The 24,219-nt window shown below is 40.9% G+C and overlaps 1 protein-coding gene across 2 annotated transcripts in view; it reads left to right on the forward strand.

The window, feature by feature from the left end:
• Optix (optix) overlaps positions 1-21,860 on the forward strand; it is a 149,182-nt gene extending 127,322 nt beyond the window's left edge. For both annotated transcript variants that reach the window (XM_065228813.1, XM_065228814.1), the window contains exons 4-5: positions 19,304-19,584; positions 19,711-21,860. In XM_065228813.1, the coding sequence (XP_065084885.1) occupies positions 19,304-19,584; positions 19,711-20,192 (763 nt within the window). In that variant the 3' untranslated portion in view covers positions 20,193-21,860. The remainder of the gene's footprint in view (positions 1-19,303; positions 19,585-19,710) is intronic.
• Positions 21,861-24,219: the final 2,359 nt, after the last annotated feature.

Here is a 24,219-nt window from a genome sequence, read left to right on the forward strand (position 1 = left end):
CGCAAGTAGTGACGTCACTACTTGCGTTTACGTTGATTTTTTGGTTTACTAATACAACCCTATTTCACGATCTGCGCCACCTCTCTCTGTACCTCATTGGGTTAGCTGTACATAGTAGTTGTAGGTTAGTTGTAGTTGTAAATAGTAGTTATAAGTAGTCTCCTTTTTCCAATTCAAATCAAACCAATCCCACCAAGGTGGTCATACTTTAAAATAGGCCTGATAGGACAAGGAACTGTAAATAATAATTAAAATCTCAAATGTACCAAAGTTGAAAAGACGCATCTGTGTCACTTAACAAATTCATACATGTAAACCACACAATCACAAGAAATAAAGATCATTTAAATGGCAAAATTAGAGTCGGATCATTGCGATAAATGCGAGAATGACAACTTAAAAAAAACGAATACTTCATCATTTCTCAAAAGTGATGGAGTAATACGGCATGCACTAATCTAAGGACACGGGATATACTACAATAGATCAAATTACTGGTCGCAGTGGTGTTAGGTCCCGAACAGAAAAAAAGTGCAACCCTAAGTATTTAATGATTATGGCCGGCGCCGGTGGTGTAGTGGTAAGCGTGACTGCTTTCTCACCCCAATGTGTCTGGGTTCAATCCCAGCCGAGGTCGGTGGGATTTTTCTGAGGCATAAAATTCTCTGGTCACGTCTTCCTTCGGAAGGGAAGTAAAGCTGTTGGTCCCGGCCCATGTGTGTTGAATGGGTGCGATATCCTTCGCAGGTGTGGAAACTGCCTTCCTGCACATTCGATTGCCGTCAATGGCTGGCAATCGATATCCGTCGGTGATTGGCACTAGATTGCGGAACAGAGACCGACGTTAATTAAAAAAAAAAAATTATCAAAGCACAAATTTCTGACTCATGGATGATGCGAGATTTTTTTTCCGTGACGAGTGGAAAACCATGTACCTACTTTGTTTTTTTTTGTCAGATTCAGAGAAAGACGATTGCCGTTAAAATATTCTATAAGACTTACCAGATCTGATTCGATGTCATTAACAATGGATTGAATACTAGAACGAGGATAGAATAAAGCTGTGTCGTCTGGAAAAAGTCTTGGTGTTCCACGAAGTTTTAAATTTCCCAAATCGTTAATAAATATAAAACATAGCGAAGGACCTACACACTTAGATTTTTTTGCCGAGATGGGCACCACCGAGCAGCTCGGCATTTTATTTTGCTGGAAATTCAGCAAAAAATATGTTGGTTAGCTGAGATCTCGGCAAAATTCCCGTTTGTTAGCTGAATCTCGGCAAGTTTTTCACTGAGATCCAGCAAAATAAAATGCCGAGCTGCTCGGTGGTGCCCATCTCGGCAAAAAAATCTAAGTGTGTATGTTACTTCCTTGAGGAACTCCAATATTAACCGGACGTAAGCTACTACAAACACCATTTATTGCTACAAATTGTTTTCGATCTGAGAGAAAGCTTTTTATCAAATCGTTGGTAACTCCTCTAATCCCGTATCGATCAAGTTTCTTCGGAAGAATTTCGTGGTTTATGGTTTAAAACGCTTTTTTTAGATCGATAAATAAGCCCCCAACAATCTTTTTTCGGTCAACATCACAGATCAATGCATCAATAAGCTCGGTAATAGCAGTCATTGTTCCACAGCCTTCTCGAAAGCCGTACTGGAATATATATTGAACATTATTAGCACACAAAAAGTTTAGAAGTTAAAAGTTTTTCCAAAATCCGGTTAGTTAAAAGTTTTTCCAAAATTTCATTAGGGATTGACAGGGTTGAAATTGGTGGATAGTTAGAAGGGTCATAAAAGTTGCCAGATTTAAACACTGGCGTAGCTTAAGCGATTATTAAAACATTAGGATAAAATACAGTTACTATTATGCTATTGAAGAGCTTGGCAATAATCTTAGAGAGTGGACCTATGTTAGCTTTCATCAAATCAGCCGGAAGATTACCATTCTCTCTGCTTTTCCTAACTTATTAAGATGCTAACTTCGTTCGCACTAGCGAGTCTCAGGAATATCGAATTATTAACACACTTTACAGGTTTCAAAAGATCGAAATTGTTCTTTGGAAGTTTTTCGGCTAAACTGTTGCCAATGCCAGAAAAAAAGCTGTTGAAAACTTCAGTAACATCGTGATCTGAGTCCATGATTTTCCCATCAGCTCGTTATTTTATTTGTTCACTATGCACATCATTAGGATTGCTTTTGACTGTTTTGGGGTAATTATTTTTTATTCGGATCAGCCACCAAATGCTATATGTCATCCAAGGACAATTTTAGTGAATAATCTGGTGCACTCAGTTGATAGTTTATTATAGGTTGCAATTAGAATATTTAGAGTAGCTAATTCAGTAATTTGAGTAATTTGAAGATCATTCAAAAACATAGAAAATTTATGTTAGAGCTTAACACGATCGATAATGTTCATTCTCAGTTCTTGTTGCCTCTTTCCATTACTAAGGGGGAGAGACGAAATAACAGGAAGATGGTCGCTAATATGAAAATAGTATAATTCTGCAGTTTCACAGCAAGTTTGATCGGGCAAATAAGATGATCTAAAATATTGTCACTTGCTGAACGTGTTGGGAAAGTATTGGTGCTTACATAGCCGTAAGATTCTAATTAGTTTTTGTATCTAACTACTACGTTATTGTTTTGCAGATTAATTCGGACATTTACATCACTAACAATGAAAAAAGGTTTAGACGGAGTAGCACTTAATAGCCAGCCTTCTAAAATATTCTGAAACTCGTTTTAATCAAACGAAGGTGGACGATAAATACCAATAAAGTTATACATATGGCCCCGGTGCTTAATCTCTAAATGGACGTAATGCAGGCCATTGATTGTTTGACTATCTATCAATTTGTTATCCGAAGAACGTCACGTTCATTACTCTTCCGTTGACAATGAATTTTGCATGAATCACGGTCGACAATAATTTTCCAAATTGTTTTTTTCTTGTTTAACACTTACCTCTTTCGAATCGTGACGAGGCTCGGTAGCTCAGTGGTTGCCGTTTCTGCTTACTGAGCAGAAGGTCCGGGAGTTCAATCCCAGGCCCCGTCCCCTTCCTTGCAATTTTTCACTTTGCCTTATTCTATAACCCACTAGATTTTAATGAAAACAAATTCTTCTTTAACACCGATTTTTTTTTTTTTTTTTTGTAAAAGTACGTTTATTTGTTGTTTGTTTGTTTAGTAAAAATTATTCACATAATTATTTAAACCTCGATTTCAAAATTAAAATTTCAGTTGATCTATATCAATCCTGCCATTACAGCTATCAATGAAGGTGATATAGGTTAACAAAGTTTTCATTATCAATGTTCTATTATTCGCTGCTACCCCCTCCAGTGAGGGCCGGAGAAGATCATCGAAGTGAAGAGATCGTCGCCTGCCAGTCACAACCAGCAGCTTTTGTTGTAGCAAATCGTAAGCAGCCCTTACTCTGGGGCAGCCGAAGAATTTGTGCTGTATTGTTTCAATACACGTAATGCAGTGAAGGCAATTTTCTCCATCCGCTCTTCTCATGGTAAACATCAGTCGCCGATTTGAGAATTTTTGATTCGTCCACATGTAGAGAGAGCTGCGCTGCGAAGGCAATAAATCACGAGTAGCTATATTCTTCCACACACGGGGCCAGTTGATTGCTGGATTTGCTGTTTCGACTTTCGGTCTGGATGTACGTTCGACGAAAAAACGATGGATGAGCTCAGCGGAAGGGTGTTGTCGGATTTGGAAGGGGAAGTTTGGAAAATGGTTTAGGATTATCTTCAGGCAGGGAGAGTCTGTAGGGGGGGAGTTTACTTGGTTGAGGAAAGAACTATAATAAGGAAGGGAGATCATTTCTTGCAAGTGCCGATTAATTAGCAATGCCTTACACTTGAACGCTGGTAGTTGTAAGTTTAGACCGCCATCCTCCCGTTTTCGCGCTAGCTGCTCCATCGGAATGGTCGCACATGCACCACGGAATAGGTAGCTCCGCATGGTAGCCGTCAGCTTCGCCACGTGTGCCGCCGTTGGATTCAAGTTTGCTGCTATGTACCACATCTTCGATGATAGGAATGTATTCAGCAGCGTTACCTTTTGATGTAAGGATAGGCTGCGTAACGAGTGTAGCCACACTTGCCGAGCGAAGTTTGTCACGAGTAGGTCCCAATTCAACTTGGTCATTACCCGCACCGAGTTGGCGAAAATAACTCCGAGAATTTTGATAGTGTTTTCTGTACGAAGCCACGGCACAGTTAACGGATTGTTAATGAGGCCGACGTCGATTGCCGTTGTTTTAGCTTCATTCAAGCGCGCCCCTGCTACTCTTTCAAAACGTCGGAACAAATCCCGCATCGCATCGAGCTTATCGACGCTGGTGACGATGGCACTGATGTCATCTGCGTATGCGACGATTAGATCTGCTCCACACACTTGTTCTAAACGCCGCAAGAGTGGGTGCAGATAGAGTACAAAAAGATGCATTGAGAGAGGGTCCCCTTGGCGGACCGAACGTTCGATTTGGAAGGGTACAGAGAGGTGTCCGTTGATAAGCAAGCGAGATGAAGAAGCTGCTGATATACGGGAGAGCAAATCCACAAGCGCCGGGTTGAATCCCATAGCTCGCATCGTATCGAATAAGAAGCGTTGGTCCACACGATCGAATGCATGATCGAGATCGAAAGAGATCAGTTTCCCATTTTGCCTGTTCGCTTTCAGCTGTGCAATTTTATCTTTCAAACCTAACGTGGCTTGGAAGATATTGCGTCCAGTATTTGAGCATTTTTGCGAGCCAGTCAAAACACCATGGGCACGGAATACATTTTCAAGCCGCTGTTTTAGGACACGCGAGAGAATTTTATAGTCATAATTGACTAGACTAATTGGCCTGTATGAACGTGCGGTGTCCCCCGCACCTCGTTTCTTCACCAGCACGATCACTCCATCGACGAACTGAGTCGGGAAATTTGACCTGATAGCTTCGTTCAAAATCAGGTTCAGTTCACGATGTATCACATCGAAAGTACGCAGATAAAACTCTTTCGGCAGCCCATCAGAGCCTGGTGATTTTCTGGATGCGCTTGTGCGGATGGCAGAAAGTATTTCAGCCGTTGTTACCTCATTCATGCAGTTTTCGTTTACGGCATCGTACTCGGGGATGACTCTCTCGCACTGAAAGGGTCCATCTTGTTCTTCTTCTTCGTCCACATGACCGCGTGCGTATAGATCGGAGAAGAATTGGACCATATGATCCTGTATCGCAGCAGAATCACCGATGATCTCGTCTCTCTCGTTTCGCAGTTGCTCGATGGTGGTCCTTCGGCGCCTTCTCTCGCCTAGCTGGTAGGTCGACAACGGCTCACCAGCAACGTAGGTTTCGTTTGTCCGCACAAACATTTCGGAGAAACTTCGTTGATTTGAAAGCATTTCGGCTTTTACCCGGTTGATGGTGGTGAGCATGGCACGGTTGTTTTGGTAGCCATCGTACGCATGCCGTAGTAGATCGTGGAGCCGTTGCTGTTCACGATTGAATTCGTCGAATGCTATTTTTGACTTCCAACAGAAGAAGGACTTTATTTTAGGCTTTGCGCACGACAGCCACCATTCCATCCACGACGAGTAATTTCGGCGTTGACGAGTCCAATATTGCCACCGTATTTGAAACTCGTCTATATTTTCTGTGGTCAGGAGGTGGGGACGAAGCGCCCAGAAACCACGACCATGTGCTCTGTCGGGGAGAGGAAGGCAAATTCTCACGGTGACGGCTTTGTGGTCCGAGAAGCAGCACACATGGACAGCTGTTGATCTCAGCTGTTCTCGGAGACCGGCGCTTACATATAGCCGATCGAGCCTGGACGAGGAGTTGTGTGTGATGTAAGTGTATTCCATCTCTCGTGGACGGAGCTGCTGCCACACGTCATGCAAATGTAGCTGCTGAACGGTGGCTTGAAGAGCGGGACTCGAGTTGTGCCCCGTCGCATCGCATTGTCGAATCACGCAGTTGAAGTCGCCTCCAAGGATGATGTGATCGGTGCGATGACGAAGATAATACGCGATGGTGTTGTTAAAAAACCGCTCTCGTTCGGAACGAAGCACGGAACCCGATGGAGCATACACATTACAAAACGTAGTGTTGTGAACACGAAGGGCGAGCAATCTCCCGTCCAGGCTCTTCTCTACGTGGGAGAATTTAATATGTTCTTTTACAGCAATTGCCGTTCCTCTTCTCGCATGGTCGACATTGCAGACAACGATATAGCCGGGTAATGCAAGCTGTTCATTTTCAACCTCCTGCAGAAACACAATGTCTAGCTCCATTGTGCGAACGAACGTACAGAGGGCATTTAGCTTGGTTTGGTTGGTGATGGTGTTTATATTTATGGTTCCGATATTACAGCTGACGTACTCCATTATTGCTGCATTTCTTCATCGGAAACTCTGATGTGTTCGTGTTCGGAGGTGATATCATCTCCGGAGTGTCGCATTTTCTTACCCGGTGGTTGCCTACGCGTGCGTCGGCTGTTGTTCGAAGCAAGAGATGTTTGTGAGCTGTCCGTGTCGTTGCCATCGGTCCTGCGATGAGATACGGATGTACCGATCGGGATTGACAGCGGCGAGAGTTGGACAATAGCTTGCATTGCAGAGGGTTTTGCTGTAGATGGTGCAGCCGGTGGCGGCATTGTGTTTTTCCGCTGTGCTGCTGCAACTCGTGTCTCACTTGCTCCAAGGAGACTTGCCTTCAAACCCGAAGTTCCTGAAGTCGAGCTAGATGATGGTTTTCGTGGATCCGATAGCTGTTTCATCGGTTGAGGTTTGGACGGTTTTCCCTTCGTTACGTTAGCGTAGGATTGATCTGCTACGAGCTTCTGCACTAGCAGTTTTTTGTTTTGAACACATGGGATGCCGATGTGTGCAAATTCATGGCAGTGCAAGCAGGTTTGCCGCTGCCCCTTGTATCCCACCGCAGTTTCTTCGCCCTGGATTGTCACGAGTGAAGGAATGTTCTTCGTTACTACCATTCGAGCAACACGAACACCGGTATTAACACCACCAAAATCACTGTATCGGTCATCCCACATTAGGTCACGAACACTAATAACTTCTCCGTAGTCAGCGAGGAAAACTGCGATCTGGTCGTTGGTGATGCTTTCGGGTAGTTCGAGCAACTTTACCTCCACCGCACCGTCCTCCATCGTAATCCGTAGTTTGTAGGACTTGCCATCAAACACGAACTCGTGCTTGCTATCGTGTTGCTCCACGATCTTCTCGGCAAGTTCGAGGTTGTTGACCTTCACGAAGGTACATCCAAGCCGTCTGCTTGGTTGGAGTAGAAGCACGTTTTCGCGCGTAAGACCGAGTTCTTTCCCGACGAACTTATGAATCTCGTCATGAGAGAGGATCTTCGGAAACTGCGAATAGTCAACGCGAAACGTATTTTCGCGGCGCGGCATCGCGGAATATGACGTCGCGGCGAACGCGAACGCGATACTTGAAGCGACGGTAGAAAATAGTCGATACAAAAACGTACAATAGTCCGTGAACGACTTCCAGAACTTGGTTGTCCAAAAACATCGACTGCTCGGCTCGGAAGTTGAGCGCTAACTTCCGATCGCATCACTTACCACAGTGTGGGTACTGATCTAAAAATAGAAATTGGATGAGTGCGCGCGTGTGTGTGTGTGTGTGTTTGCGTATTATAATCGCTCTACCAAAAACGATCCCTGCGTGTGCGTGTGCAACCTTTCGCCACATCCAACATCCCAGTGATTTCTCGTGGAAGCGCAGAGGATTTCTCGGTTTCCTTCACAGCGAGTACCACGTCAACACATTCCTTCCCATTCCCTAGTTGACCTGCATTCGGACACGGCCGGCGCTTGTATTGCTAAATATTAGATCTCCAGTTCTTACACATTGAGGATGAATGTTAGTCCCAAACATCATCTGTTGGTTCTCTGTGTAATTGCAGCTGATCTGGTAATAACAGAGCAGCAACCGTGGGCGGTCAAACTGATTTTTTTTTAACGCTTACCTCTTTCGAATCCTTATAGAGGAAATGGATCTAAGATTGAGCCCATCGCTAAAAATCTGCTATTTATCAACTTTTTTTTCTAGATTAACGCGTCATTGGGACGGTACTAATGAATATTTTTGGTCGCTATTGAAAATTTAGTCGATTGCTGAATTTATGTATAGGCCCATATTAGGGGCATTTATTCCATTTCCCCTATATAAAAAACCTTCCAACGACCATGTGTGAATCTTGCATTCAAGGATCACTTCTACGTTAATAAATCAATGCTTTGGATAGCCAACAACCGAAAAGTGATAGTTTTTTCCATTTAGTCAAACTTCTGAATATCAAATCCGTGTATTAATTCCAGCACCACAAGAACAGCTTCTCAAGTAGATACATCCACACTCTGTTGGAATTGAATCGGCCATATTTTTACCATACTTGTCATGGACACCAAACATACGAAAACCGGATGGTGCCTACGCTGAACACTTGAATGGTTGGAGATCAAATCTCTACCTCTCGCAAGGTTAAGTTGCATGGAGTTGATAGTATCATCTTCATCATCCGCTTGCCACCGTCATCATCGCTCATCGGGTGACACTCGGGTGGTGTGGTTTCGCTGAAAGATTTTGTTTATTTTTCATTTACACAAATATACCCCGATGGTTTGCATGTTTATACAGCACAGTCAGTCAACCATCTTGAGACGGCCGGTCAGCAGTCAGTGCTGAAATATTTATATGTGTACACATAAAAACTGTCCCATGCTATGCAAACGACAACGACGACGACAACGACACAGCAAGACAAGATTGTTTGTCTTCTGCCTGCCCGTGAGTCAACATACTCCTTCGCTTTTGGAGTATGTTTTAATAACAACAAAATAAGCCATGTGAGACAGCAGCAAAGTGCAGGAATTTGATTACTGCAAAGGTCCGTGTTAATCGATCCTACTCAGGAACAATGAAGGAAACACTGATTAGAGTCTATCATAAAAGCGTTACCCTTAAAACCTACGTGGAACGGGTACGTGGAACGAGTATGTAGATAATTTAAGGACAGGTTGGATGCTTATAATAAAACGAGTAATAAAGTATACATTCATGTCACTGTGTTTCGCTTGGCAAGTGTAGTGCAGTGAATACATTTTCATGAACAGATAGTTTTGAACGAAAAAAAAAACTACTTAGAAATTCTTGAAAAAGTATTTGATTATCCGTGCATCTTAAGCGCCCACCACATGAGCAAAAATATAAACAATATTTGAGACATTCCAAATCGTTGTCTGCGCATAGGTTACATAAAACAGCTTGATAACAAGATACGCCAATCTCGTCCATGCAACGATAAGCAGTCATACGCGATACTCAATCAGTATTTCGATACCTTTCTTGTCGAAGCAATCTGTAATATACAAGAGGATTTAACTCCGTGTTGCTTCCAGTCACCTTGCAATGAAAAAAAAAATTAAATCATTTGATGTTATAATCAGTCTTGTAAGCGGTCACTGCAGTCAACACATTTGTGATAATCGGCTGTCTTTGCCTCCGACACTTGCAAAACAAGCTATCAAATTACAGTACCAAACTAAAATGTCATATGACAGACTCTGTCATACGACACTGTCGTCAAAGACGGTCACAATGTATGTATGTTAGTTTTTCTCATAATAAGAGCATAACATCAGTGTTGTGCTTGTGTGAATTCTGAAATTAGCAAGAAACGATGTCATAGTAATAACATTTCTGTTCAGAAATGGTTTAATTTACACCAAATTGAGGAATTAGAACGAAATCACGCATGTCATATGATAGTTATTTGATAATTTTCTTTTTGCTCGAATGTTGTTCTACCGTTTGTGTTGTGTAAGAGAGACGACGGTAGAGCATGAGTGTACGAATACAAACAGACTGTCGTGCACGACAACGAAGCGAGTGTAGTAAAAAACGTCAAAAGTTTGTACTTGTGATTTTATGATTCGTGAGCGCTCACTCTGAGTAAACTCTGTTTACATGTTTACTTTTCACCTAGCGAACGGCATACGCTTACTAAAATGCATTTCATGTAACAAACCAGTTGCCAAATACATTTAAAATGCATAATGTTCATCTTCGCCATCATCTCAATATTTTGAAATCAAATGCACAAATTTGACAGTTAATTTTCTTTTAACTTATTTTTTTAGTTAGCGATTTTAAGTTAAAAGTATTTCAGATAGCGAATGCCGCTATTCTATTACATGACATGTTTGTTTACGTAAGCGGCGCCGGTGGTGTAGTGGTAACAGTGATTTCCTCTCAATCCAAAGGGCCTGGGTTCAATGCCAGGCGGCCGCCGAAATTTTCTGAGGCATTGGTCCCCGGTTTATGAGTTGATGGGTCTATAGGTAGGGTCCAGGTGTAGGAGCTGCCTCCCTGGTGTAGTGTAGGTAGCATTAGCACTCAACAAGATCGACGGAAAACAAATCAAGGAAAAAATTGTCTCACCTTTTACGTCAAAATTTGGTTCCGTCTAGTGTAAAATAGGGTTTTACTTATTTTTTTCAAAGTAAGTATCTTAAATTTTTGGCAATACAAATTCTTTCTAATGGTCTTTTGAAAAAAACCGTTGTAGTCTATCTGCTATTCTCCAGAACAAATCAACTGAACCCAAATTCAATTATCATTAAATTCAATCTATTGTCCTCGATTGCCAGAAGTCCCTGAAAAAGGCGGAGGGGGGGGGGGGGAGGTTTACAAGATTTGCGCTTCACGTCCCCAGGCATTGCCTATTTGGCTGCGAATCGGTAAACATAATGATTTGCCGCCGGAGAGGGTTACACAAAGCGATGCTATGCTGCTAGGTATGTATGCGGACCGAGCCGGATGAGACCGAGAGGTGTCGAAAATGAGCAAACATAAGGGTGCCAATGTGGTGACATGAATCTAAATATCACCGGCGAACTGTTTACTTTGCAGCTTGACGAGCAGAAGGGTTCATCGACGGGAAACTTCTCCCTCGCGCGTCACGTATATCCCATTCCAGTATAGTTGATTCCCTTTGAGACTAGGTGCCAACAAGGACATAGAGACAATTCTCGACAAATTGTCACGATAATGAACGAGAGGGAATCGCTTAACCATGTCATCCCGCCGCCGATGTGACGTTCTGATGGTGTAACCGCCGATGACGAGACAGTCTGGTGATGAATCGCTTCAGAAGGGAGACAGCTCGCGCCTCGTTTACGATGACCTGATTTGCATATTATATTAAATGTCGAAAATTATGTGGTTTTGTTGTTTTTAGGCATTACGAGTGTTTCTGTAGCATAGGGTAGGCAAGCTACTACATAAATGGATTACAGAGCGTAAATGTTTACTTATTTTAATGCCTCATTTAACATTTCAGTGGCCAAAACGCAAATGTTAAGAACTCTGCGTTCATTTCTATCTTTGTACATTCAATTACAAGTTTATGAAAAAATGCAAGTCTATGATTAGCTTACGTAAAATAACATTATCAAGGCTAAACAAAACATGAGCAATAACTGTTTTTCCAAACCACCTGAATAATGTTTCCTATAAATAGACCTAAAAACGCAAACATAGCCAATCTTGAAAACCAAAATAACCTTTAAAACGGCACACAAATAAAAAATAACTACATAATTGTTTATCTAGCTATAATTTTAAAATGGCTCTAGAATACTCAAATGGTCTGGAATAGACAACAACGCCAAAATGGGCTCAATATATTTAAAAAGCCAGAAAACTATTTGACTAACTTTGAAAACGACTACTTTCAATGTAAAATTGAATCGTCAAAATGATCCTAAGAACACAAAAAATGGCCCAAATAAGCCAAAATGGCCAAGGCTTTTCAAACCAACTTGAAAATACAAAAATAACTCTGGCAGGGATATATCGATTTTTCGGGCTCTATCATTACTTAAATTCAATAATTTTTTCAGCTTAACTATAATACAAAAGATAATTTGGTGCTTTTAATCTCCCTATCAAATAGAAAACTTCCGCACCGCAGAGCCACACTCTGTGTTTTCACTGAAGGTACTTTTGAGAACCCTCTCGAGTGCACCTTCAGTAAAAACACAGTGCGTAGCTCTGCGGTGCGGAAATTTAGCATCTATATAGGGATTAATCCATCTATTTTACTAAAATAAAATTTAAAAAAAAACTGATCATTCAACTGTTAGCATCCTACAATAAAATGCACTGAAAAGAGCGATTCATCACTGATACTGGGCTAGCACCGAGAAATCATTCAAGCCGAGCATTATACAAAAGCGAAAATCAATGAATTCAAATGCAGTTAGGCCTTGGTGATTCTAACAGCTAGATTTATTTGAATGTTTCGTGATTATCCTAAATGTACTTGCATTGCATCGCATAGGTCGAAATTTGTTTCGATAACTTCGTATAGTCTCATTTATATCGATTTACAACACCAAACATTGATGAATAACTTTCTTCGTAGCAATCATAAAACATGAGAAGCAACTTCCAAGGCCTCAGAGGAAACATTCCACTACTTGCAATGTTATTTCAAGCTGAAAGGAATTAAGTCTATCCAAATAAACAGAAAGCTTAGGAAAACAATGCTGTGGTAAACTGTCATCCCACACATGGGATTCGACACACAAAAGCTACATCGTCTTTCATATTTTCAAATGAATTTTCCCTCCCTAATTCGTCCTTTCTCCTGGAAAGAGCTGCAGCACAGCGAGAAACAGGGCATTCGAAAAACGATGTCGATTATATGTTTACACTTCCTTCTTTATTTCATATGTCTCATCCTGATGACCATGTGGTTCATGTAGCAACCATGGTCGGTGGCGCGTCCAGGCCGGGACACACCGCCCAGACTCGTCTTCTGCTCTCACTCTCTGTGTTGGCAGAGCAAAAGCAAAAGCGATCCACTTCGTTTCACGTTAATCCCAAAAGTGCGAGAGTGTGTAAATATAGACATACTGTATTTTCATTTCCGGCGCCATCGGTGATGGATACTTGATGTTGGTTGTTTACGTGTGATCATCATCACAGTCGCCGTCGGAGTCTGAATCGTCGCCAACACCGGCGCTGTGTTGGAGTTTTTGTTACATATTCCTCCTTCTGGTCCATTGGTGATGTGGTTCACATGGCGTTCAAATTTTCTGACAAGCTGTCGTTTTCTGTTTTCAAGTTAAAATATTCTGAAACAATTTATTATTATTAGATCTCTATCTTAATTTTAATTATATTTCCAGTATACGTCAAAATGTAACATTTTATGAAGAGGAGGAAGAGAAAAAAAGACATTATTTTAGCAACCGGGCTATGCCATTTCACGAAGCTGTATTGTTTGATTCACTAGTAGTACACAGTTCGAAAAAGTAGTGTAAATTTCTGTTCAGAATGATGCACATAAATGGAGCGTAACATATCATATACGTTTACATTATATATCATGTAAAGTTCTGAGACATTTCATGCAATGTAGCAAATATTGTATACAAAAGTCCATCTTTGTACACAATATTGTTTACAAGTTGCTCGGTTGCGTGAAATGAACTACAAGTTTACGTGAATGAATGTTTACATCACAAATAAAATTCAAAATGTTTATCTGTGTAGTACTAGTACTCGGAAATTAAGTATGAACATATTATAAAGGACAAAAAGGAATTCACCAAATCTGGCCAAGTTAACCCAACAAGCAGGCCTGATGTGTTAGAGGGGAACTCGCAATTGTAGACTGTTCGCTTCAAGGGGTAATCTGGTTTGTGGTAGAGCTTGCACAGAATGTCCCGAATGTAGTCTTGAAACACCTCTTGGCCGTCCGACACAATTCACACATTGTGGAACTCGAATCTGGAAATTCAAATATCCGTTCGTCACCAATGTCACGCAACTGTTTAAAAAAAAATCCGGATCTACGCAACATCCAAAAATTTGACGGGAGGAACATTTTTCGCTTAATTTCTACAAATTTTTAAATGCTTTATAAATGCATGTTGTTGCAGAAGAAAGCATGCCTTATTTTTTGTTTTTTGACGTAGGACTACGTCTTTGATTTCTATATCGGGGTACACTTTGTGAAAACCGAAAATGGAACATGTAACAAATTAAGAAAGATTTTGAACGTTAATAACTCAGCTGCCCCTGGTCCAATTTCAATAATTTTATAACCAATCGATCAGAAATATGGCTACGCATCGATAAAAATGCTTCCGAATGTCCAGCATAGTCCAAAAGCGTCGAGTTAACTAACAAATCCACCAATTACCTACATGCATATGCTGCTTCCCCAGCACAGTCGTCAGAGAGTAGTAAGTAGACGAAACAAGTCGAAGTGGTATTCGCCTCCGATCCTCGGGCGCGTGCGAATAGGGAGGATGGAATTGCGTAATATTGTGCACACTCATCAGAACCAAACGCAAATTCTTCGAGATAACCATCATCCGTCGTCTGGCTCGCCGTGGCGGTGTCTGAGGTATCTCCGATCTGATTTACGAAGTGTGCTGAAGGTGTTCCTGAAAAATGAGATCCGTGATGTTGTCACCTACACTAAACACACCAAGCGTAAGCGGCCATGGATGTCATCTACGTTTTGAAGTGACAGAGACGCACTCTGTTTGGTTTCGGAGGTTAAATCATCACCAACTTTGGCAACAAAATGGCTCTTTTCAGGGCCACCAAGCTTATTACAGTAAAGAGTAGGAATAGAATTCATCTGCGTGTTTGTCCATATTCAGAACCAACGATCACACAAAATGCTCATGTAATCAAACTGAAAGGAGGGGTACAAATTATTTTGATCAACCTTGATCAACTTTGAATCGCCACGGCCGGATATTTTCGATGGAAGAAGCAACAATCTAGCATCTAATTCGACGAAGACGGCAGGAAACATTTGTGAAGCCGAGTTATTTACGAAAGAGAGTGTCGATGAAGAGAATCGATCAATGCAGATAGGACCTATTGAAAAATGACGCGAGATTTGTTTTTCGTACTGAGTATAGTCGCTATATTCATAGTCTGGCGGATATAATCTCGGGAACCAATTGAGCTGTCAAATAGCAGAACCAATAGAGCAAATCACGACCAACAACAGAAAAGAGCACATCATCTATTGCGAACAAAACTTCGGAAAACGCTTTTCTCGTGACTCAAGACTCGCCTACGCAAATTAATACCATCTTTGGGTTGGGGAAAGTCTCCCCTATCCGATGATGCTGGTAATTTGCATTCTATTGGCGAGGAAAGAATAATCAACGTTTTGTTAATAAAGTTGATAGCACCTTTTCAATTGTTGGTCTACAATATATTGAATTGGTCCCGCTTTTTGATAAATCGAAATTCTATCCGCCAGACTATGAATATAGCGACTATAGTACTGAGCTCCAATGCTACCGACGCCAGGGAGGCAGCTCCCACACCTGGACCCTATCAATCGACCCATCAACTCAACCGGGGACCAACGGCTTTACTTTCCGAAGGAAGGCGTGATCAGAGATGCTATGCCTTAGAACATGCCGGTGGCGCCGACTGAGATTGGACCCAGGCCTGCTAGGGTGAGAGGTAATCACGCTAACCACCGGCGCCGATATCTTTCAAGGTGATATCACGGCGAATTAGATCGTCCAAAATTTGAGTTCAGTTGTCTCAGAAATAAGAAATAAAGTGCAGGGACTCAGCGATGAGTAAATTTGCCTCATGTTTTCGCAGGTTTTTCCAGGATTTTCAAGGGAAAAATTCCCGAATTTGAGAAACGTAAAGATTGGATTCACTCAGTCTATTGGTACTACTCCGAGACTGAATAAAATTTTCGTCAATTTCCTCATTTTCTGGCAGATTTTTTAGGTTTTCCACAGGAAACCATGAGACAAATTTACTCATCACTGAGTTCCTGCACTTTTGGCGATTATGAGTGAACTAAACTCAAATTTGGGTCGGGCTGAAAGTTTCCTTAATAAAGATATAAAAAAAAAAATCAAATTTGGGTCGTTCTCATTCGCCGTGTACGCAAAAGGAAAAGAGCCAGTGTCGCTACTTGATAGCAAACTACTCATAATGGGAGGAGTCTTTGTAGCTTTTATACCACTTGGTTGCACATCATTCTGCTTTAACCTGAAAAGATATAAAAGAGCGCTGCTGTATGGCATTAGCTCATTTTCGCTTCGGACGGCGTGGTGAACACCAATAGCAGCAGTAGGAAAAGGTCTGGTAAAGGAGGCGCCAAGCGTCATCGCAAAGTTCTTCGAGATAACCGCCATCGGTCGTCTGGCTCGGCGTGGTGGTGTCAAACGTATTTCCGGTCTGATCTACGAGGTGTGCTGAAGGTGTTCCTGGAAAATGAGGTCCGTGATGCTGTCACCTACACTAAACACGCCAAGCGTAAGTGGCCATGGATGCCCTCTTCAATAAAACGGCCCTTTTCAGGGCCATCAAGCTTACATCAGTAAAGAGTTGGAATAGAATTTATCTGTGCTTGTTGTTGTATTCAGAACCACAAGCCCCCAACGACCACACAAAATGCTCTCCAGAGTTGTAATCTTGTAACCAAACTTGGAAGCAGGGGTGCAAGTGATTTTGATTGATTCTCTTTGAAAAAAAAATACTACAAATTTGGTACGCCTACAATTTAAAAACGGAAAGAGTTGAGGTAATAGATAATTGATCAATTAAAAGAACTAAATGCTCTTCACATTTATTCCGTCCACTAGCGGTCCTACGTCAAGCTTCCGTTCGTGCCCCTAGGCACAGACCCTTCTACTTTTTTTATTTAATTAATATTTCTTTAATGGATAACTTTGTCAAGCAATTTTGATGTGACTTTATATCAGTGAATTTATATGAAAAATGTTGACTACCTTCCTCTTGTGTTGCTAGAAGAAATAATCTATTTTTTTGTTTCTCACTCAAACATATAAACAAATTATATTAGGGTAACTGATGGTTGGACCTATTAAGGCCGGTTTCACACGACGTCAACATTCATGTCGTATTTTTTTTTATGAATTTAACATATAATTATGAAAAATGCGTGATTAGGGGAAAGATCTACCTTTTTTTATAATAATAACATAAAAAGTTCAATATTATGAACAAATGATTTTATAAAACGTTTTTATTCAGCAAAGAATTATGATGTTGGTTGGACCTATACTGATCTTGGTTGGACCTAAAAAATGATGATGGTTGGACCTATTTTTGCAAATGCTAGTTTAGTCCATATTTGTTCAAAAACTTTGTTTAGAGCTTATTGGTATCATGAGAAAACTCTCTTTAAACAGTTTTTATGAATTTGCTATTGAAAAAAAATATCAATAAATTTGAGTTTAACTTCGTTTTTAAAAAAGTTCACTTTCCACGCATTTGCTATTCATCATGGCTCATTTTCTCGGAAATCATCAAACCGATTTCGAAATTTTTTAACGTCAAACTATAAGTATTGTGGTCCCATTAAAGCTATCAAATATTTTTGTAATCGGTCAACTGGTTCCGGAGATATGGCCAGAACAAGTTCCAGGGTATATGGAACATGGACCTAAATTTGACATGGAAAGAATAAAACCTATCATGTGACACTTCACATTACTTCGAAATTCGATTACAAGATCAATAACAAAATTGATTGCCTTGGACCACATTGGCAACTTCCGGGCATGTTCTGGGTGCCCCCGGGGATTTTAGGGGCTTAAAATGACAGAATATCAGAACTTAATTCCGGTTTTATAGTTTTTTTTTACTCCTAGGAGTTTTTTTGTTCGGAAATATGTTTCAGTTAGCAATTTTTAGTTTATTAACATTTTATTTCAAGTTATTTCACACACAGAAGGTGTATGAGAAGTGCTTAATGTAAATTCATATTAACAGATTCTTTCGGCGCTTTCGTGGTAGTTCGGAAATCGGTGGTTACCCTTTCAGCCAACCTGGAACGATGGAATTCCTCCTTTAAATTTACGCCCAACTAGTGACGCAAGGTCTTTAGCAGCTTCCAAGATCTTTTTGGTCGTCTTGGGACTGCCAGAAGCAGCGCACATACAAACCCAATCCCCTAGCTGGCTCTCCAAATCAACACTCAACACTATTTCCCTTTCATATTTCTTGCCGTGGCTTCCCTTAACTTTTGCGTGAAGTGTCGTTTTCGGAATATTGTACCTTTTCTTTGCCTGATACGCGGAAAGTGATTCATTTCTTACTAAAAGAACAGCCTCTTGAAGATTTTCGACCGTATAACTCTTTTCTTTAGCCATTTTTTTCAATCGAAGAAACTGATCACTCGGTCAAAACAAAATCGAATTTCAAATCAGCTGCGCATGAAGGATGTAGACAAACCGAAGCGCACCTAGCGGCCGTCTTAGGAAACACATAGGTCCAACCATAATCATATTTATCTACTCGAATTTCGTCAATCATTCAAACATTTTAGTGAAACCAATGGATAAATGGCGTTTTAACGTGTTGTTTACACCTTAAAGCAGTATTTTACTGCATGAAAATAAAAATAAATGCACAAAATATTCCATCTTTGTATGTTTGAAAGTAAGGCATGATGACGAGTTAATGCGTGGAAAGTGCACTGTTTTGAAAACACATTGAAACTCAATTGTTTTGAAATTTTTTCAATGAAAAACCCATGAAAATTGAAGAAAAAGAGTTTTTTTTTATAATAGTAAAGTGATCTTTGAAAAAAAAAAATAGCGAAGATTGACTAAACTAGCGATTGAAAAAATAGGTCCAACCATCATCAGTTTTTGGATAGGTCCAACCATCATCAGTTTTTGGATAGGTCCAACCATCATCAGTTTTTGGATAGGTCCAACCAGAATCAATTACCCTATTTCTTATAAACTGAACAGTTGGTACTAAATTATGTTCCTACCACCCACTTGAGCTTCGCCATGCAGCGACCTTTTCATATTTTTTTTTCAACTTAAACTTCGAAAAAAGAGCGTTTTACTCATGCTTGCTATAATTTATTAATCTCACTTCCTTCAAATATATGGTTGTCCCAAACTTGCTTGACTGGGTGTTTCTTTGTGTTAAGTCATTATAAAATGAAGTACAACTCCCCCAAAGCCAAATTCTATATGAATTATGCATAAATGAGCTACTTTTCGTGATTTATCAAAATTACCCATACAAAGAAACGGTATTTGATGAACTAACATATAATTAAATAAAAAAGTTCCTCTTGATCAATCTCTAACCTCAATACATGTCCAATGCGCCTGTTTAAATTTTTAAAATCAATCGATCGTATTTTAACCGATGAAACTATGTCTAAATATTTTCTCACATATCTATTCCACTTCCAGACACAACCAACCACCGCTTTCCGGATCGGGAGCAACCTCACTGACGCCACGGCGAGGCGAAGCACCACTTTCACCCACAGACACCGACTCCGATTCGGACATTTCCCTCGGAACGCATTCTCCCGTTCCGAGCATGTCGCTGCAGCACAGTCCAAGTTCGCTGCCCGGTTCCAGCGAGGATCGCCTCCAGGACGAACGGGACCGGGAGAAAGATTTTCGCAGTTTTGCATCGCTTCATTCGTTCCGCTTTGGGGACCATCTAGCGGGAGGATTTCTACCTGGTATGTATCTCAATGGGTCAACAGAATATTTAATTCTATATGTAAAGTTTTGTAATTTCATTCTGCCATCATCGATGGTGAATTGGTATATAGCAATTAACGAAAACTTTTCGCTTTCACTTTCAGGCTCGTTCAACAACAGATTCATGCCTTACCGCCTCGGGGACAACTCACCTCCAATCAATACTCACTCACCACCGATAGGCTTGACGCATCTTCCAATCACCCCAACTGTCCTTCGACCGCAGCCTCACTTACCTCCATCGCTATCTGTCACAGCACCGACGGCAACGACCACATCGATGAGTGAGTCGCCCAACAGCAACAGTAGTGCCACCACCAGTTCCATCAATAACGGTGCTAGTGGACTGGGAATGGTTTGCGGAAATAGTGCTGGTACACCGCTAATGGCACAAATGTCCCCACTCAGAATACGGGTCAGTTCGCCGACGCGACTCAACTCGGACCTACTACAGCACAGTTCACACCATCAGAGTCTCATGAACGGGTTGAATGCCAGCGGAATCGTACGGATTGTTCCTAACACAACGACCAATCTCATTCATCGGCCATTTTCACCATCGCCCAAACCGAAGGAAGCATCGTGATAAAATCCACCGTCGCTTCAATTGCAGCCATTCGATTGTCGAGTGGCCATCTCTTAGTAGTTGATTAACGTAGCGAAAATATCGGGAGAGAACTAGAAAGCACAAGTTGAAACTAAAGCATATAAATCTCCTTAAACTTGTTACTAAAGCCATACAAACAGTAAAGCAAATTCAATACTTTTAAGTAAGACATTTTAATACGAAACGCACTGCTTTGGTAAATTAGATTTACTTTAAAACTTTGGCAAAATCACGTCATATTTATTTCATGTTCTGGAATGCTGCTACATAATGTAGCACCACATCCAGCGTCTCTATATATAGAAAGGAAAAAAAAAACATCATACCCTTAAGTATACGAATCCTTTGTGTGTTGGGCGGATCAATATCAAACTGAATACCAATACAAACTCGAATCGACGACGGGCAAATAGCAACACAGTGGCGCACATGCGTAGTAACTAACTGCTAGATGGCAACACTGCTCAATCGACAGACGACCAGATGTGCAACATTTCCCTGCTACATAGTGTGACACAGCAAAAAGTAATCGCACAACACACACGGCCATTCAGTGGAATTATAGGAAGCAATTCAACTCCTGAATTTTCCTCACATACTTGTAAAGCACAATTCGTTCGTATGTAGTCATTAGCGCAAAGGGCGAGAACAGACTTTTATCAAGTCGTAAAAAATCAATAAAAAGACGTGCATGAGAATGTAATTTAAGCATAGAGGAAAATATTTAAATGAATTCTAATATAAAGAACGTTGTGTAAAAAAATCAAAGCAAATAAGTAAAATTAATTATCGTATTAAAGGCGTGAAGCAAGCGGCAAATAGGTGAACACAACTTGCAGGCAAATACAAAGAGAAACCTAAAACAATATGAAAGTATATTTAGCAACACAAAAGTACATATAGTTACGCATATGTAGAGGTAGCAAAAGGAAAAATAATTGATCTAAAGTAGTGCTAATTACTCACCGATCGACCGCCCGGAGACGACGGCGGACACTCTGAGCGAGTGAGAAGAGACGCATTAAACCATTTCACTTTTCCACGTTTAGTTCCATCGCCGAGTCACTTAAAACAAAAGACGCAAACCACTCGTCGTTCGCACATATAATGCAATTTGCAGCCTCAGACACAAAGCCAGTGCTGGAAACACACCGAAAGAGAAGTTTAAATTTATTTTTTATGAGAATGAGAAACACAGCCCTACCAGCAAAAACCCGACAAAAATCGAAACCATTTGCAGGCGAGCAGGCGAAATAAAATCATTTCAGACCTCATGCAACGTGAATAGGCAGAAACTAAAATAACAGAAGAAGCAAAACACATGCAGTGTAGATACTGGCTGCGAGTCTCTACATAGGCAAAGAGTAGTATTCAATGCACAGGCAAAACACAGCAAAAAAATAAAATACCATCAGTAGGGCAAATCGCTGCTGAGACTGTACAAAGATAAAAGGGCAACACAGTTTATGAACTCGGCTACCTTCTGATAGATTGAAGTTAAAGCTAAGCGTACAAGTACGCCACCATGCGCAAAATGAAAGCACACAAATGGAAGGGAAATCGAACAAATCTATCTACTTTGTAAATAAATTGCTGCAATCAAATTATATTAATTATGACGATAATAAATTAAATAATTAAATTGAATGACCAACCTGTTTGATCTTACATATCCGATAGTGCCCCTTAATGCGTAGTTCTGTCCCAAACTTTTACGAGTGCATTGTTTCGAAATTGCAAAGCAGTGCAAATTATGCTCCATTGAAAGCCGAATCAGATTCCAGCTCACAATCACTGACTGTTTGACCACCACACCACATGGGTACAGAGTAATATTGTATCCACACTTCTAACGTATTGTTTTCTAACAAACGATTAAGTTTAGGACAAATATGCCATCTGAAAATTAGGATGATATTTTTTTTTTAATAATGTATCTTGAAATCTGTTTATACGTTTTCTAATGTTTTCATACCTTTAGAAAAAAAAATAATTCCTCAACTTCTTAAACCTGACCAGACTGGTCAACCTCAGCATGCCTCAGTTTGTACCCATATCTGGACAACTATGCAGCATGTCAGTTTTCTTCAACTTCTGCTTAATAATTGGTCAAAAAATGTCGATGTGGCGGAATTGAACGCAATTAGGTGGATTAATGTTCTTGTACATGAAACCCACCCTGTTGTCACGTTACATACCATATCAGTCAGACTAAGGCGTCTCCATTTCACTAGATTCATGGCTGCACGTCACCAACCTCTCAGTCTGTGAAGACTCCACAGGTCGCCATCCACCTAGTCGATCCACCATGCCCGCTGCGCGTCTCTTCGTCTCGTTCCAGTCGGTTCGTTATCGAGAACCATTTTAACTGGGCTGTCGTCCGACATTCTTACAACGTGCCCAGCCCACCGTAGTCACACGATTTTTGCGGTGTGGACGATGGGTGGTTCTCCCAGCAACTGGTGCTATTCGTGGCTCATTCGCCTTCTCCACGTTTGGCCTTCTATCTGCACTCCACCGTAGATGACACGTGACACCTTCAGTTCAAAAAAATTATAAATGGCGCGTTAGTCCTCCACGAGCATAGTCCATGTCTCGTAGCCGTAGAGGACTATCGGTCTTATCAGCGTTTTGTAGAAAGTCAACTTCGAAGTACGACGAACTTTATTCGACCAAAACGTCCTTCGGAGTCCAAGTTAAGCACAACTCCCTGCCATAATCGGTGTCATTATCGTCGGTCACCAGTGAGGCCAGATACACGAACTCAGCTACCAGCTAGATTTCATCCCCGTCAATCCGAACTCGTGGTGGGAGGCTATCATTCTCATCACTTTAATCTCTACCTTTAATATATTATGTCATCGATGCATTAATGACTAGTCTAATCCGTCATGGGCAATGCCAAGAAGCGAACTTCCTGAAAATCGTACCACTCGTGTCTATTCCCGCTTTTCGGATCACACCAAAGCCCATCACCTTGTCGTAGCCCGCTTCAAGGTTCGAAAGGACTCGAGAGTGTCCCCGAAACTCAAACAACGCACATCACTCGATCCAACGTCGCCCTCTGACCAATCACGTCAGGTTATCTGGAAATCTGTATTCGTGCATAATCTACGATAGCTGGTCTTGAACGATTGTGTAGTAGCGTCTGCAAGAAACTGTTGACAGCGTTTTGATCTTCAAGGTGGTGAAAATTTCTTCAGCATTCATACACACGTTTTAAAGTTATTGAAGATGGATCGCGAGAGACTTTTTCAACGTGGTTAGGAAGAATGATTGCAAAGGTTCTCAAATTAAGGGCCTCAACTTCATTTTGTAAACATACCTTGTGAACCGAAACCTACATTCGCAAACCTCAAACACGATCGGGTAGAGGAGAATTTCCCCTACCTGTTCATTTTGTTGGTTTGCGTTGGCGGACTTTGGATCACGATAAAATGGCCTTACAAGGTTTGTTTGCCAAGTGTTGGTCTTGAATTTTCAAAATCGACAGTAAATACCGAGCTTAAACGTTACCGGGAAACACTAACGTTGGATCGCGCAAAACAAACGTACAAGTAGATCATATGACCAGAAATTACAAGCAAACATCATTAGAGCAGTCAAAAAAAAATATGGGATCTTTGTAAGTGATTTGGCCAAAAATGTTCAGTGCGGCGCACAATACAGTTCGGTGAATCTGTATGCCAGACGGATTTCGGTCGTACCATGGCAGCAAACATCTCAAAAGGACGCTGAAACAAAACCTGGTTGGCAAAAAGCGTGCAAGGAAGCTATATGATCAAGTTCTGACCAAGTAGACGGATATATTTCGATAAACGATGAAACTTACTTAAAAATACTTACTTATTACCTTTCGTATTTATTTTTAAACATATACAAATAATAATTAGGCATAAAACAATTAATCATTGAACATAAAATACGAATAGAATTTTATTAGGCAACGGTAACAATACCTTCCATCCACTCCTCCGGTAATAGTGGTAACCACAGTGATTCCCAG

This window comes from Ochlerotatus camptorhynchus, unplaced genomic scaffold (genome assembly GCF_037179485.1).
Source record: "Ochlerotatus camptorhynchus isolate MF236.1 unplaced genomic scaffold, CSIRO-AGI_Acam_v1.1 ptg000303l, whole genome shotgun sequence".
Taxonomy (NCBI): domain Eukaryota; kingdom Metazoa; phylum Arthropoda; class Insecta; order Diptera; family Culicidae; genus Ochlerotatus; species Ochlerotatus camptorhynchus.